At 39.6% G+C, this 16,239-nt stretch overlaps 1 protein-coding gene across 1 annotated transcript in view; it reads left to right on the top strand.

The window, feature by feature from the left end:
* Positions 1-16,239, top strand: part of ELAVL2 (ELAV like RNA binding protein 2) — an 87,144-nt gene that overhangs the window by 40,776 nt on the left and 30,129 nt on the right. Inside the window, 1 exon segment of the mRNA XM_066181455.1 lies at positions 2,242-2,482. Within this exon segment, the coding sequence (XP_066037552.1) occupies positions 2,242-2,482 (241 nt within the window).

The raw sequence follows: 16,239 nt of genomic DNA, 5'->3' as shown, positions 1-16,239 counted from the left end.
ACATAATTTTCTCTTGCATGTTGTCCTCAACAGTTGGTCTTAAACAGGGTAGGCTGCCCGAAACTTAGGTATTAAGATGCCATTAAAAATCCACTGTATTTACTAGCTGTTGCCATTCAGTCACTGACTGAGGTGGCGGAGAGCCTTTTGTAGATGTTGCAGCTTGTGGACAAGTGCTTGTGTGCAAGCATATGACTCTAATTATTTCTATTTCATCTTGCAGTCATACAGTCAGTTACTTTGGGGTGAGACACAGTAGAATCAGTCTGGTTTGAGTTGAAAGTACCTTGGAGATTGTGTGTTTCTGTTTGCCACGAACAGGGACACCTTCTGCTAGATCAGCTTGCTCAAAACTCTATCCCACCTGACCTTGAACATTTCAAGGGATGGAGCATCCACAACCTCCCTGGGCAAATCCCTTACCACCCTGACAGTAAAGAATTTCTTTCTAATATATAATCTATACCTACTCTCAGTTTGAAGACGTTCCACTTTGTCCTGTCACTACATGCTCTTCAAAAATATCTCTTTCCATCTTTCTTGTAAACTCCCCTTGGGTACTAAAAGGCCACAATTAGGCCACCCCAAAGTCATCTGTTTTCTAGGCTGAATAAACCTGATACTCTCAGCATTTTGTCACAGGAGACATGCTCCATTCCTCTAATCCAGGCCCTCCTCTGTATTTAGTTTGACAGGTCCATGTCCTTACACTGCTGGGTCTCCAGAGCTGCATGCAGGGTTCCAGATGGAGCAGAATCCCCTTCCCTCCCTAGGTGCAGCCCAGGCCAGGTTTGGCTTTCTGGGATGTGAGTGCTCATGGCTGGGTCATGTCCAGCCTCTCACCCACCAGCAGCCCCAAGTCCTCACACGGCTGATCTTGATTTGTTCATTCCCGGGCCTGTGCCAATGCTGGGAGGGTCCTGACCCACGGGTAGCACCTTGAACATGGTCTTGTTAAACCTCATGAGCTTCCCATGGTCACACTTTTTGAGCCTGTCAGGTCCCTCTGGATGACATCCTGAACTTCAGGAGCATCTGCAGTGCTGCTCAGCATGGGGTCATCTGCAAACTTAGGGAGGATGCACTCAATCCATTTGTCTGTGTTACTAGTGAAGACACTGAATAGCGCCAGTCCCAGTATGGCCCCACTGATTGTTACCACTTGTCTGTTGGGACTCTGAGCTATTGACCGCCACCTCTGGATGCAGCTCTCCAATCACTTTCTTATCCATCTATTAATCCACCCATAAATACTCTCTAATTTCGAGATAAAGATATAGGGGATCGTGTCAAAGGCTTTACGTAAGTCTAGATAGATGCCATCTATAGATATCATCTGTAGCCGTTCTGTTGTCCACTGATAGTCACTTCATTACAGAAGGGCCACTTGGTTGGTCAGACAGGACTTGCCCTTGGTGAAGCCATGTTAGCTGTCTCAGATCACTTCTTGTTCTCCATCTGCCTTAGCACAGGTTCTAGGGGAATCTCTTCTGTGGTTTTCTAGGCACAGTAGTTCTAGAGTGGTCTATAAGCAAACTAGGTTCAAGATTCAGATTTAACTGTTCTCAAAGTTCAGGTGAGGGAAGACATAAGAACAAGGAATTGTCAGTTTTGTCAAATAAAAGCATTTAGAAACCTGATTCCATCCTGTGGTGACAGACGTTGGATGTTGTCAAGGAAGAGTATATTTTCCATTCCAGGACATTCTTATATGCTCTAATTTAAAGTACTAATCTTGATCTCCGCTATTTTTCATGAGAAGTGTTCTTTGGATACAGTTAATGCCCATCTCTTTTTGCAAATATTCAAATGCTACTTCCTTTAAAGCTGCATTTGATGTTATTTCAGTAAGCATTCGTAAGCTGATCGAAATGGCTGCTCTTGCAATGATTACTCTGAGGCCAGTTTTGTTTGATACCTTCTATAACAGAGAGGCTGTGATTCACCTGAATGGAGGGAATGAGGGTGGAAACTAAGCTCTGAGTGCTAATTTAATTTATTGAGCTTGTAGAAGATACAGTTTATTTGCTTGCAAGATGTTAAAGTATTGTCTTGACTAAAGGTTTAATGCCTTTTTCTGTACTGGTGTTTGTTTGGGGTTTTTCCTGCATGCAGAGGCATTATATGACCTTGACAGTACCATTTCTGCATAGTGACAGGTCTTCTAGGTTCTTGTTTGGACCCTCCTACTAGATACTGAAATTTGAATTTTAATGGTTCTTGTTTTCTGGTTTTTTTTAGCAGGTAATTGCTGCCATGGAAACACAGCTGTCTAATGGACCAACTTGTAATAACACAGCCCATGGTTCAGCCACCGTAAACAATTGCTCATCACCAGTTGATTCTGGGAACACAGAAGACAGCAAGACCAATTTAATAGTCAACTACCTTCCACAAAACATGACACAAGAGGAACTGAAGAGTCTGTTTGGCAGCATAGGGGAGATAGAATCCTGGAAGCTTGTCAGGGACAAAATAACAGGTATGTTGTTTTGGGGGTTTTCTTTATCTTCTCATTTTTCCAAGCAGCAAACTGTCAGATCATGGTATTCTGCAATTCTCCAAAGTAATGGAATAAAGGCAGAAGGAACCGATGCTGATGCTACTGGTCTGAAGGAACTTAAATTGATAATTTCTAAAATTATATACCTCAAAATTAAGTTTATTTATTTGCATTTCATTTTGGTTAGTTTGGGTGCTATAAATGCTAACAGGACATTTAAACTTGGGCTTCAGAGTACTAGGAAAGAAGATTCACATGTGGAAAAGCAGATATTTATACAAAATTTCCTTGAATTTTAATTCAATTTCGTTGAAGTTAGACTTTAGTGCTTGTTGATGCAAAGCTGCTTCTTCTCAGGGATGCAGGTAATGAAGCTTATACCTTGGAAAGAGTGCAGATTATCTTACTTCACAAGTAAAACTGCTTTTGAATTGCAGCACTTGAACAGTTTCTGTAGAATGCGCACTTGAATCAATGTACGCTCTTTGGCTTCCTTCTTACTGAACAGTCTCTGGCTGACTTGAGCTGACTGAATGTTGTGTTTCCCCTATGGCTCTGAATAACCAGCAGATCTTCCCACAGCAGATGACTTGTTCTTGAGATGTTAGGTAGTGGAATGGGTAAATCTGTGAAGCACCCTCCTTCAGCATGATGGTCAGGGATACTGAAATCACAGCTTTTGATTGATCTGGCCTGACCATACCTTAAAGCAATCTTTGCTCTTCAGTGTGAAGATTACTGAATGTTCTTGGGGATGCCAAAGAAACCAGGTGGGACTGATGTCACAGCTTGCTGTCTTCAGGTGAAGTCTGGTTGGTGGAGAAAACAAGCCTGTTTTCTCTGTAGGTAATGACTTCAATGCTTTGAAACAAAAGGTCCCTTCCTGAGGTGTTTTCCTGCTCTTGTCCTTTCCACTCTTGTCCTGGGAGTGGAAGAGGATGTAACTCGTACTTCATCAGTTAGTGGTATGGCTATTTAAAGGCAGTACTTCTCTGTCTTGCATATCCCACATATTTAGCCTTCCTTACTGTATTAGGAATGACTTCAGCAGCTACTGCAGGCTCATAGAACTAACCCTCAAGGTCTTCATGATCAGTGTTCAAATTGTCCCCATCCTTTCATGATGGGTCTGATGTTTTATATGCCAGAAGCACACTGTTGCTGCTACATAGTTTCAAAAGACTCCTTACCTGGGAATAGAGCTGGCCTTAATTGTAGACCTCTTGTTTCAAGGTGTTTTCTATATAGGATGAAGTGATGCCTGAGAAGGATTGTGAATTTAAATTACATTCTCAGTAGCGGAGAACTCCAGAGTTGAAATTATTGGAGATAGTTATTTTCAGCTGCCAGCAAAAATTCTGCATCAGTCTTCTTCCAAAAGGTTTTAGTATTATAAGTGAGATTGAGAAATACGGTGTCTGACCTTGTAACTGCATTGGGAGCAATACTTCTGATTTAAGTAGCCTGGAGCAAGCTAACCTTGTGTTTGGAGATGCTAAGGAGAAAGCTTTTGACTTTCAGTTCTGTTCTTACTCATTTTCAGGTTTTCTTCAGAGAGTTCCTAAAAGCAAATTTTTGTTTTCCTTCTAAATTCAGAACAGGGATTGTTACTAGGTTTTGAAGGAAGAGATGTGGCATGAATTTCAGACTTCCATTGGTTTAATTGCTCTGTTAAAATGCAATATTTTCTTTCGTCTTTCTTAAATGAACTGTCACAAGTGCTAGTTACTTGGTGAGTATCTTTAAATAATAAATTTAGGGTAGCACAGAAGTTGAAATACACTTCTATACTTGTGGTATCGCCAAGGTCTGTAATGGCTTGTGTGTCCACCACTCTGTGCCTGCTGGTTTGCAAACAGTGGAGTTTGGTGGCCACGCACGTGAGCCAATCCAGTCCTGTCCTTGGCTTAGAGTGGTACCGTCCTGCAAGCTTGATGCCAAAGATCGCATTTCAGTTCATGGCCACTGTCACTACTGATGGGCAAGACCAGCAACAGGGAGGAAGTAACCATAGCCCACAGATCCTCGACAGCTTCAACAAGAAGTTGATCTCTGCCCTCTGGGACAGATCAACTTGTTTACCCCAAAGTGCATCCAGGGGGGCCATGTGTGAAGTGTGATCTCTGCAACTGTTCCCAGTTAGAAACCAAAGTCCTGTCCTGATAGTCAGTGTTACTCCTGCCAGGATCACTGGGTTGCCAGTGCCATGTGTTAAAATTCAGAGAGGTCATTACTAGCCACTGTCATCTTGACCCAGATACTCTTTAGCATATAGTGGATTTAAACCAAGGTATCTCACACCCTATTATTTAGTACTCACTCTGTGATCTGCAACACTGAAGTGCACTTGTATTATGGTAGAATCACAGAATGGTTTCATTTGGATAGTACCTTAATAAGCATCTGATTCCAACCTCCCTGCCCTGAACAGAGACATTTCCCACTAGAGGTGAAAGTGCCCCGTTTCCTTGAAGCTGTCTGCACACTTTAGGATTGAGTGGAGTTGAACTTGAAGGCCTTCCTTGTTTTTTCCTCTGGAAAACTTGAGGTGAAGGAGGCACCGTGGAGTTCACTCACTAATTTCATGTGAGCAGTTTGAAGTCCAAGTCCTGATTATTTTATTAGTTTTTGGCTAGGGATTTTCTTGTGAATAAGGGAGAAAACTGATCCATGAAGGTCCTTGATAGTCATCTCCAAGCATGCACTTCATGGGCAGAACTTTCTGCTGGGGCAACATTAGTAGCTGAAGTGAAGTCTGCTTTCTGTATTGGTGTAAAACCATTTCAAGTGTTACATGAAGAATTAAAATAGCTGATTGCTGTTTTGTTGTTTTACTCAGGGTAAATAAATTAAATGTTGGTAATATTGAAGGTTCTAAAGGGTACTGAACAAGAGTCTCTCTTCTTGTGAGAATCCCACTGGCAACAGCATCTGATAAGTGGGTCTTGAACGTCACTTTATCTTCACTTGCTAACCAGAGAATCTGTCAGGAATGAGTCATTGTGCCTAGATATTTTAGTCTGTGTTAACTCTTATGTGCTTTTGACTAATGCAGATGTATGTCAATACAAATTACAGAACTACCGCATAAGTTAATTGTGGTTGTGCAATAGGCAGGAGACTCTGACCTCAGCAAAGCAACGTAACTGAATTCCAGTCAGCCGCTCCAGATAGCTGTTTAATTTAGTTTAGGTCCTTCTGCATATTTAAAGGCAGCAGAGGTAACATTTATCATATAATGATAGCATTTTTTGTAATCTAATGTTAAGCATGTGTAGTTGGAAAAAATAAGCTAAAAATACTCTAAATGTTAGGGAAGAGGATAAAATGGGATGAAATTTAATTACTGGAGATGCTCCTGGTCAAGTACTTTAAAGAGTACGTGCTTTCAGCTTGCACAACGTAGATTTTGCAGCTTTTGAAAAAATACAAGAAAAAATTGTAGCTAGCACTTAAAAAATAAGAGATACCATGGTATGGTAAACATTTTCTAGACCTACTTTTCTGAAACTTGAATATAGGTGAAAATGTGGCTGTAGTCTCCAAAAAAAAAAAAAAAAAAAACACACACCAACAAAAAAACTAACTGCATTCTTTTAACTGCCACTATCTTCAGTACAATTTCCATTGTACATGTGGAAGATTAATGCCTAATTTTCACATGATGGAATAATCTTGCAGTTTTCAGTTGTGCTTGTGGCATTGTTAGCTAAACTGAAACCCAGGGAATATAGACTCCTTAATTTCAGAAAGCAGCTCAAATGTCTTAAATTTGGAAAACATTTGTTTTCTTGGCTTCAAAACTGCTGCACTGTTCTCTTACTAAAATAATCATATCTTCATAAAATTCACAAATTATTTTCTTTAAAAGACAACTTGCTCATGAATAGGTCTGGTTTTCTTGTCCCCTTAACTGTGTTTGAACAACTAATATTGCATATATATGGATTTCATTTGCAGTTTAGCAAGCCTGCTTGTTCTGTCTAGAAAGTGAGGCAGGATATGCTTAGGGACCTAGTCTGGGACTGTATTTTGCATTCATAGACATGTGTATGAGCTGTGAAGCTGTGGTAATACTGTTGCCTTCAGAGAGGCAGACAGGTGCTCTGCCCTTGAAGACTTTATCAATTCCTGCTGCCTTGTATCATCTCTGCTGGAAGATAAAGAGTAAGTCCACTTTAGGTTCATGCCTGATCACTGTTATATGGCATTTCTTCCAGATTTGATCCAGATGCCTTACTGTGGAGCTTACATGTTGGTTGAAAGTCTGATCCTCTTAGACACTTTTATCAAAAAAACATGGGCTCCTGTTTGTCTTGTGGCTGGCATCTGTTAGATTGTGGTGGAGTTTCTTTGTGGTCAACACTATAGACTCACAGAGTGAAATTCTTCAAGTCTTACATGACTCCTTTAAAAATTTCATGGACTTTTGCAGTCTAGAGTACAGTCCAGAGTACTGTAGTCTAGTCTACAGTGCACTGTGAGATGGACACTCATACAGAAGAAAGATCACATTTTTATCTCTTACACCTGTTTCTGTAAGACCAAAGCTAACAGGGTATCTTGCTTAATTTTGTAGATTTTATCTTGTCTTGAAGATAATAGTTTCTCAGAAACTTTGAAGTATTCTCTCATTCCTGTGTTGCACAAAATGAAGATGTAAAATGCAGCACACAATTCTAATGTCTAGAACCGTAGTTCTAGAAAAACTACCTAAAAGTTGAGCACTTCCATAAAATTGTTGAAGCAGCTGTGTCAATATGTTTGCAACTAAAGTTTGTACGGAGAGTTTTGGTTCTCATGCATTTCTTGGTCTTCACTGAAGTACCATGATAATAACTGCAAAGGATTCTGAGTTGGTCACAGAAATAGAAATACATAGCTTTGGACATGATACCATCTGACAGCTTGTGTTGTTCACAGTGATAACAACAGTGATCACAATTCGGTGTTGGCCACAGAGCAGTGTTAGGAGAGGCTCTGCTCTGCTCTGCCTGATCCTTGGTTATGGAGCACTCAGTTTTCTCTAGTGTAGAGTCAGAAGAAAGGCTTGTCACAATGCTGAATTATAGTCAGCCGAAACAGCTGAGGCCGTGACCTGGGGAAGGATTTTCTTTTCTGAGGGGTAGGTGGCCTGTTTCAGCAGAGTATGGCTGAAGCATTGATCTCTTAGAGATGGCTCTTAGGCTTGCTGTGACCTGATTGTGACAGCAATCTTTTGGTAATCAGGGGAAAACCTATTTGTGTCCTCAGTGGAAGCAATACAAAGTGTGTTACCTGACTGGCTGCTTGAATCTATAACATGTGAAACTTGTTAAGCTCTGTAGTGTTCACCCTTCTATCATAACATTTTAAATGCTAGTGACTGGCGAGGGCAGAGCTGTTGGAAACCTTATGCCTTGTCAGTGCTACTGCATTTCTAAAACTCCTGTCTTTGAACGTGATCTCGGTTGAGCCTGGGCTCCAGTTTCTTTCAAGTCTCTTGTCCCTGTTGCTCTGAGCAGTCTTAGCTTTCTCTTCAACTCAGCAACTTCGATTTTCACTTCCCTTAATGGAAGTATAATTTTAGGGTACCTAAACTAACCTTACAGGAAGATGGGGAAAAAAATATGATTGTATCTTAATCTGAGGCTCTTAATTTGAGTCTTCTTGCTGCCTTGAAGATAAGGTAGGAGGCAAAGTAAGTGGGATCCTACCTACAAAGTAGGTTTTCCTTTTTATGTCCCAGAGGGAGCAAGAGGAAGCAGAAGGACACAGTGTGGCATATCTGTGGAGGGGCTTAGTGTTCAAAGTTACTTTATTTACAGTGTAGAAAGTCTTAAGCATTTCTATGACAAAAAAAAAAAAATTTTGAGCATGGTAGGGCAAGGAGTAGCTGGAATTTCAGGTACTTGCTCATATAGTATGAGTGCCTGGTACAGAGAAGACCACATGAATGAACAGAGAACAACAACTTTGTCATGTTTTAAGAGAGGCTTGCTATTTTTGTTAAACTCCTTAGCTCTTTTTCCTTGCTGGCCTTTACTTCCAGTGTGTTTGATGTTTGCAGTCCTGTATCACTCTTAAAGCATCAGATGATTTTGCAAGGTTTTGTGCACTTGGCTGGGAGAGTAGAGTAATTTGGCAGCTAAAGGAAGAACTAGTTGAAGCTGCATGCTCTTTTATGGTGTGCCGAATTTGCAATACACAGGGGTACTTGCCAGGTGCTGCTGGGTGGTGTGCTGAGATGAGTGAGTTTTTGTCAGCCTGCAATTTCTGATTAAGGCAGGGTTGTGGTCAAAAGGTGCTGCCTGCAAAACGGTGTCTTGCCAGTGGAATGTGTTGTGCAAAACTTGACTAAAAGGTGAAATTAGGAATAGAATTCAAATAGGATTGGAGGGTGTTTTCTATTTATATGAATTTTTATGTGTGGTGGCTGACTTTTCTCTGCTGGAGCGTCTTGCTCAAGACCTTGAAGCATAGATCTTCTGGGGACAGGGAGGGTTGATCTTAAAATCACCTCTTTAATTTTTAAGTTTGTTTTGAACTCTGCAGATGGTAAAATGCAGTTTCTGGTGTGGCGTAGGGATTTGGTGGGTTATAGCATGAAGTTAATAAAGTGATTTTGAACTGTGTGCTTGTTGGAGAAAAGTGCAGTAGTAGAGTGTTGGCCTACTTAGTTAGCTTGGGTGCTTGAAGTTCCATCCTGCAGGGATAATCCTGAAAGAGTTAAGTATCAAACAAGCCTTACGTGTGGATCCAGAGCACAGCTAATGTCTTAAATTTGCTAAGGGATTGTAATTAAATGGTCTTTGAGATTTCTTCCAACCCAGGCAATTCTGCAGTGTTTTATACTTCTGATTGGTATTTAGTATTACTAAGAAGTATATAGCAGCATTTACTGTACCTTTTCATAGTAAGCAGTATAATTTAATGCACTTCACATGTCTCCTGAAAATGAGTCATGTAAGCAGGTGAGGATGAAGGAAATTACTTCACCTTGTGTTACTCAAGATAGCGCTTAATTGTCTTTGCAGTTTCGTATGATTTTCACCATTATGCAGGCACAAAAATGTTTTGACCTTTCAGAAGATCATAGGCTTTGATTTTACAAGTAAAAGAGGTAGAAAAGAGCTGTTTGACTAAACCTGCCAGGGATTCACTCATAGTGCCAACTTTGTGGAAACAAGTGTTTTTAAAGTGATTATTTATCCGTATATTAACTTGAATTAATGAGTTGATCTCAATATATAGCATAAACAAGAACTCGATGTTTTAAAAATTTAACTCTTTTTATTTATCTTTTTAAATATAATTAGGGACCTTTCTGATTGCTAAGTCACTCTGCTTTTCAGCAAACACTGTACTTTTTGATGGAGATGATTGCAATATATATTATCTTGCACTTTTCTGCAAACAGATTTCAATTCACTTTTTGTCAGTGTTTAGCATAGTTTACAAGAAACTTGTTGAAAGCGTTGGGGTTTGCAAACTGGCATTGGTCCTGTAGTCATGCGGACTATCTTGTGTGCTTTTAGTTAAGGTAGTGCTCTTTGCCTCCACACTGGGAGTCACAGGCTGCCACTTTGGTGTATCTTACACTGTTTACTCTTCCATATCTGTATGTAGGTATGTGTTGCTGTTACATCTTAGTGATCCTAGGCCAGCTGTTTGAGTAAATGTTGATCTAGTGGAAGCTACTGTGTGAGAGAGACCTTGTAGGCTGAGGTGTTTACGGCGTTATTGCTTTTCAGGGTAACTGTACTCTGAGATACGAGCAAAGTATTTAGAGAAACGAAGGTATGTTTTAGTGATGTCTTCCTCAGTTTGGGTAGTGATGTAACTGACCTGCACACCCAGAGGCTCTTTCACTCCAAGGATGTGTGGATTATAAGGACCTGGATATCCCTAAAGAAAGCAGATACTTCCTCTCAGCCTCCAAAAGCTGAGTGGTAACTAATAAGACTTCAAGCTGCAGATGGTTCAAACAGGTTCACTATATATTGAAGCAGCTAGTATATTGTGTTATAGAAGCAAGACCTTAAAATGCATGCAAGGAACTTTCTAGCTGTATTTGTTTATTTTCTAGAAAATAAATGTGTATATATATGTTTTATTTTCTTTTATCATGGTACTTCAACCGGCAGTTCTTACTGTGAAAATTTGCCAGACTGCCATTGTGGTTTTCTGTGTACAACTGCAGAAAAGGGCTTATTATACTATTCTCTTTGGAATTTTTCTTTCTGGAGTGTGTCAAGTCAGTGTGGAAATAGAAGGTTGTAGAATGCCACAAAAGAAAACTATGCAAGACTGTGGTTTTAGTGACCTAATACTTTAATCCACAGTAAAGAGAAAATAGCTGAGAGGGCTCAGATCTTGTATTTCATTTTAAGGTTCCTTTAATTTTTTATTATTATTTTTATTTTTATTTTTTTTGTAAATCTACTAATTCCCACAGTTACCAGGGACACAGCCATGTTATCTTTGAAATTTCTGCACTATTGACCAGCTGTTGCAATTACTTTGCTTTTACAGAAGGGGATTTGTAATCTGAATTCTTTCCTGTCTTCTGAGTTTCTGTATCTATTGTAGATAAGGGTTTTTTTGTAGTCTTTCTGGTAACTGTGTCTTTGTGCATATTAAATCAAAGCTCTTTTTGAAATGCACTTCGAACCTAGTACTGCTGCACAATGGTTATGAAGTCTTGCATCTCTAGTGAGATGCATTGATTATTTCAGTTCCCCACTGCTCCCCATCACCTTCTAAACTGGAAAAGCCAGTTTACTTCCAGACTTACTCATGGAAGAATTTTGCTGTGTTCGTGTAAGAATTAATTGTTGTGGAGACATACTTCAGTTTCAAATAATGAAAACTTCAGTGTTTCTCAGCACTTTTTTTTCCCTATGTTTATTTAGCAATTACAAAGAGAAATGGCTTTTTCCAGCTACTTAGTATTGCAGATTAGTAATTTTTCCTATTTGTTAATTACAGCTGTTAAAACTGAAAAAAGGATGTTCCCCTTGTACATACTTGCAAGCACATATTTTTTGAGTTGACAGTTAACACCTTCATTAGGAAAAGAAATTACATTTTGAGGGAATTTTTTTTTCTTTAACTTTTTCATTAATCAGTAAAGACTGGGGAGGGGGGGGAGAGGACCAAAAAAGCCAAACAAAAAACCCCCACAAACCAACAGAAAAGAAGCCTGTGGTTGAAACTAACATTGGAAGTTAACCTATGAAAAAGGTTCCCTGGAGCAGGGAAATTTTTTTCAAACTTGGGATCATGGCACATTTTGGAATGTCTTTCAAAACTCTGAGATGAAGTAGCAGGTGAAAACCTGGACAGAAACCAAAACAATCATTCCAAAATAGTATGTGTTTCTGTGAAGTTCGGGAGAAGAATTTATGTTCTGGTGTGTCCTGGTTTTGGAGGAGAACCTGGGGAGAGGGTTCCTTTATTCTCAGCAGTAGGTACAGTGCTGTGCTTTGGAATCACTATGAAAATAATGTTGATAAGACAATGATGCTTTGTCTGTTGCTGAGCAGTATTTACCCTGAGTTAAGGAGTGTTCCGTGTTTTGTGCTCTGCCAGCGAGCAGCTGTGGGAGCGTAGCCATGTCAAGGGACCTGCAGACCATAGAACCTCATGCCCAAATAATAAACTAGGGGAGTTACCTGAAATGGGGGCTGCTCACAGTTCAGGGATAGGATTTGGTATCAGCCAGTGGATGATAAGTAGGTTTTTTTTGTCTATCACTTGTTTTACTTGGGGTTTCCCTCCTTTTTTATTTCCTGTTACTAGTAGTATTACATGTTACTTTGTTTCAATTACTAACTAGTCTTCACTGGCGAGCTTTTTTTAAAATTCTTATCCTTTTTTCCGGGGGATGTTAGGGGGACTGTTTTTAATTGTCTGTGTGTTCTTAGTTGCCAGCTATGTTTAAACCACAACAAAGTGTCATGCCAGTTTTTTACTTGGGTGAACACATTACCACAGGTTTTGAAACACCCCAGGAGCGGAGCATAGTGCCTTACATACTCTTGCTTATTTAAGTTGACGAAGTGGATACAATAATGCAGAATATTTAACACTGATGGCTGTATTCCTGACAAGGAATAAATTGACTGCAAAAGACAAAACTGAGATGCCTGGAACATGTTACTACTAATAGAGGTAAAAATTAAAGGGTATATCTAGTTTTCAGAAAAGTACTTGGTTTGGCAAATTCCATGGTATTCTTTCACCTTGGAATGGTAAGGATCTTCTCCTTGTGATATGATAAGCTAGTTTGGAGGAAACTGGGTGTCTAATAACTGGGTGTCTTTGTAAGAAAAGTGGGTGTCTAGTTCAGTCCATTATTTCAAGTAGTTTGTTGCTGTTGCTTGTTATGTTTGAACCTAAGGCAGTAATGGGCATGATTCTCAGTGCTCCTCCTCCTGTAGTGTCCATAACCATTTCCTGTTTCTTTTGCTTGTGCAACAGCATGCAGTTTTCCATGCAGTCCCTCCTTTCAAACACACTTTCTGGCTTTGAAATTTTCTATTTGGACAACCTTCAGCTGATGTCTCTTCTGGCTTGCTGAGCATCTTTTATCAGGTTCATATAATGCTTAGCATCCATGATACCCACCCCACCATGAACTTTCTCCTTGTGCTGCAGGGAGGAACCAGAGCTTCACCATCACTTTTGTACCCAACAACAAGCTTGTATTGATGAAGCACCATATGATAATGTTCCTCACATCTGAAGAACCTAAGCCATAATGCAGGAGGATGGCACCAAATTAATAAAGCATTGAACCTGGCTAGGCTTAGACATAAATCTACTTACTTATATGGCAGGATATACTTGTCAAATACTTTGATCAGTGTTCGATACTTTTCATTCTTTCTTCAACTTTCATTATTCCAGATTAGGAGCGATAGCTGAGAGGTAGTTTGGGAGAAAGGCATTAAAGGATTAAATACAGAACTCTTGTAGCAATCATAGTTTACAGATGTTTTCTTACAAACTTCCCAGCCTTGCCTGCTCTGTGATGGATGAGTTGTGTGTTCAGTAAATAGAATCCACCTGCTGGAACTATAAGTAAACTGCAATTAAATTAGGGATTGCTCAGTGACTTGTGCAGGTTCTGTCATTTTGCTGAGCTGCTTTTAAAATTCTGTTCAAGCCTTAATGCAAACTAAAATATAGTTTGAAACTTGAACAGTAACTTACATGAAGAGTAAATAGAAAGGTTGATGGTATTCTCTACTTATTTAGTCCTTCTTGTTAGACCAAGTCCTGTAGGGAGTTTCAGATACAATTCTGTACTTAATTGGGTTGTGTTTCTGAGTGTGCGCTCCTAGCCTTATTCACTGTCAAGATAATGCTATGGTAGTCTCCATGGCATTAATCCCAGATGACAGTAGTGACTTAGGAAGATGAGGCAACTTCTTTGTAAAAGAGCTGGTACCAGCTGAATGATATCTTATCTTGGCTCACGAGTCCTCTGTGGGGTTGTCACCCTGTAGGATCACTGTAGCATAGTGTAGGGCATTCTGATGTCTTGAATTGCAAGTCCACAATGACAAAAGGGTTGATTGTTTCTTACTTCTGTATCAGAAACTCTATTAAAATTTTCATGCTTCTGAAGTTGGGCTGGAGTCTAGTAGTATTATCTTTCCCATGGCCATGCTGGCTTGCTTTCAGGACAACATAGACTACTAGTTGCAGCTTTTAGGTTGATCTTTGCACAACCCTGTGGGGTTTCTGTAGTGACACTTCTGCTTTTGTGTACTGGTAATGGAACACATCTTCAGTGTGAAATTTTAGGAGACTTGCAAAAATTATATGAGTCCATGAGATGAATTTCAATGAGAGCTTAATATATGGTCTTCAAATGTCACAGATGTTTCTTTTAACAGCCTTCTTCCACCTTTGCATGGAAAAACCTTTGGAGTACAACCTTTGGAGTGATGAAAGGCAGAATAAAACTGAATGTCAAGTTTCTGTGAACTTGACTTGATCCTGATTATAAAAATAGGAAGCTGACTTGTTCCTGCAGTGGTTTAGTGGATCTTTGCCAATTAACTTCATACACAGAGACAGAAGTTTATGGCTTTAAACACAGTTCAGTGTATTGAAAACAGTGCTTGTAAAATGACCACTTACATGGCTGGAGGCAGAAAATACACTACTGTTCACTAGAAAATAGACTGTTCTCTTTCGGTCAAGGTCTGGATGACAGTTTTTGGAGGAGTTAAGCACTGAAGGCCGTGTATGTAGCTGAAGTTAAAATATAAGAAGAAATAAGATCCTCAGTCTTCTGGAATTCCTATGAGTTCTGTTTCTGTGGACTTGTAGACAAAAACTTTCAGTTCCTAGACTTCATTAACGTCAGAGTTGTGTTCTGCACTGTAATATTGATGCAAATAGTGTGTCCCATTTGGGGGTGGTTTTCAAGGTATGGTTTTTTTTTACCATTTCTTCTGTGATGTTGAAGTTCTTACTGGTTATATTCCTGTAACTTAGTCTTTTGCAATAAGATCTTTTTTCAGGAGTTGAAATAGCCTGATATGTCTGAAATGGTGGGATGGTGACTATTGTAGAAGCAAATGTATGCTTATCAATAATCTTTGGTTGTCCTGTGGAAATGTATGAATGTGTTATTTGCTATTCGGACTTCTGATTTTCCAGAGTATGACTACTCTGTGCTTTGTTTTTGTATTAGACCATGAAAATTGTTTTATACCTTAGTGGTGCGTATTAGTTTCAAGACATATTATTAGTGAGATTGTAGAGATTGTAAATGTTTTGGGGTTTTTTTGTTGTTGTGGTTTTGGTTTGGGGTTGTTTGGGTTTTTATTGGTTTTGTGGGGGTTTTTTTTGTATGATATGCCTGTCTGAGTGGTCATTATGACATTTCTGGGTTTTCTCTTCTTAAATTCAGCTGTAATAGGATTCAGTTGGTGGGGCTGCTTTTCTTACATTACTTTTACCTGATAATGAGAACTTAAAAGCTGCAGCTCTACTTGCTCCTGAAATGAACCAGTATATTTCTTAGAATTCATTCATCCTTATTTGATCGGTAGTGACATTCTGAAAAGGTTTTGACAGCTCGAGTGACTGTAGAATTCGTCTTGACTCTGTTTTTTGTGGAAAAAATTATTAGCTGATACTGTTAATTATTTATTTTGTTTGACCTTTAGACATTACAGGAATGTTTAAGAATTCCAGACAAAGATGCAGGATTATCTGGGTACTCTGCTAATGTAATCAACAATTGCTTCAAAAATTCAGCTTGCTCAGCCCTTTCGCTGGGTCTGAGTCATAGCTCTGATGAGAAACAGCAGCCAAGGACTCCCTCATGTGGTGGGCGTCCCAGACTTGCAGTAGAGTCATGCTGCATTGTCAAAAGGTTGTTCTGATTCCTGTAAGTAGGAAGTGTGTGTTGGTGCAGTTGGTTGGCTGTGAGAAGAAATGCAGCAATGGAAGATCTTCTAGTGCTGCAGTTGCTTTCCTTTCGGCACCTCTTAGTTATCTGGTAACAAATGCCATTGTATACTACAATGAGCAGTGTTGGGGGAACAAAAGGTACCAGCTGTATGCTCAAGCAAAGCAGTTCTACAGCAAAGGCTCTAGATTCTGTAAGGGAAGACAAGCTTCTCAGACATACGTGTAGGAAAATCATTTTCAGAAGCAGCTTTTTAGAGAGGGAAATCACAAGAACACAAGTTTAGTAGATAGCTGCACAGCAGGAGACATCAGGAGAC

Source organism: Chamaea fasciata, unplaced genomic scaffold (genome assembly GCF_029207755.1).
Source record: "Chamaea fasciata isolate MVZ Bird 193981 ecotype frontalis unplaced genomic scaffold, bChaFas1.0.hap1 SCAF_4, whole genome shotgun sequence".
Taxonomy (NCBI): domain Eukaryota; kingdom Metazoa; phylum Chordata; class Aves; order Passeriformes; family Sylviidae; genus Chamaea; species Chamaea fasciata.
This window is presented reverse-complemented; position numbering and strand designations above follow the sequence as displayed.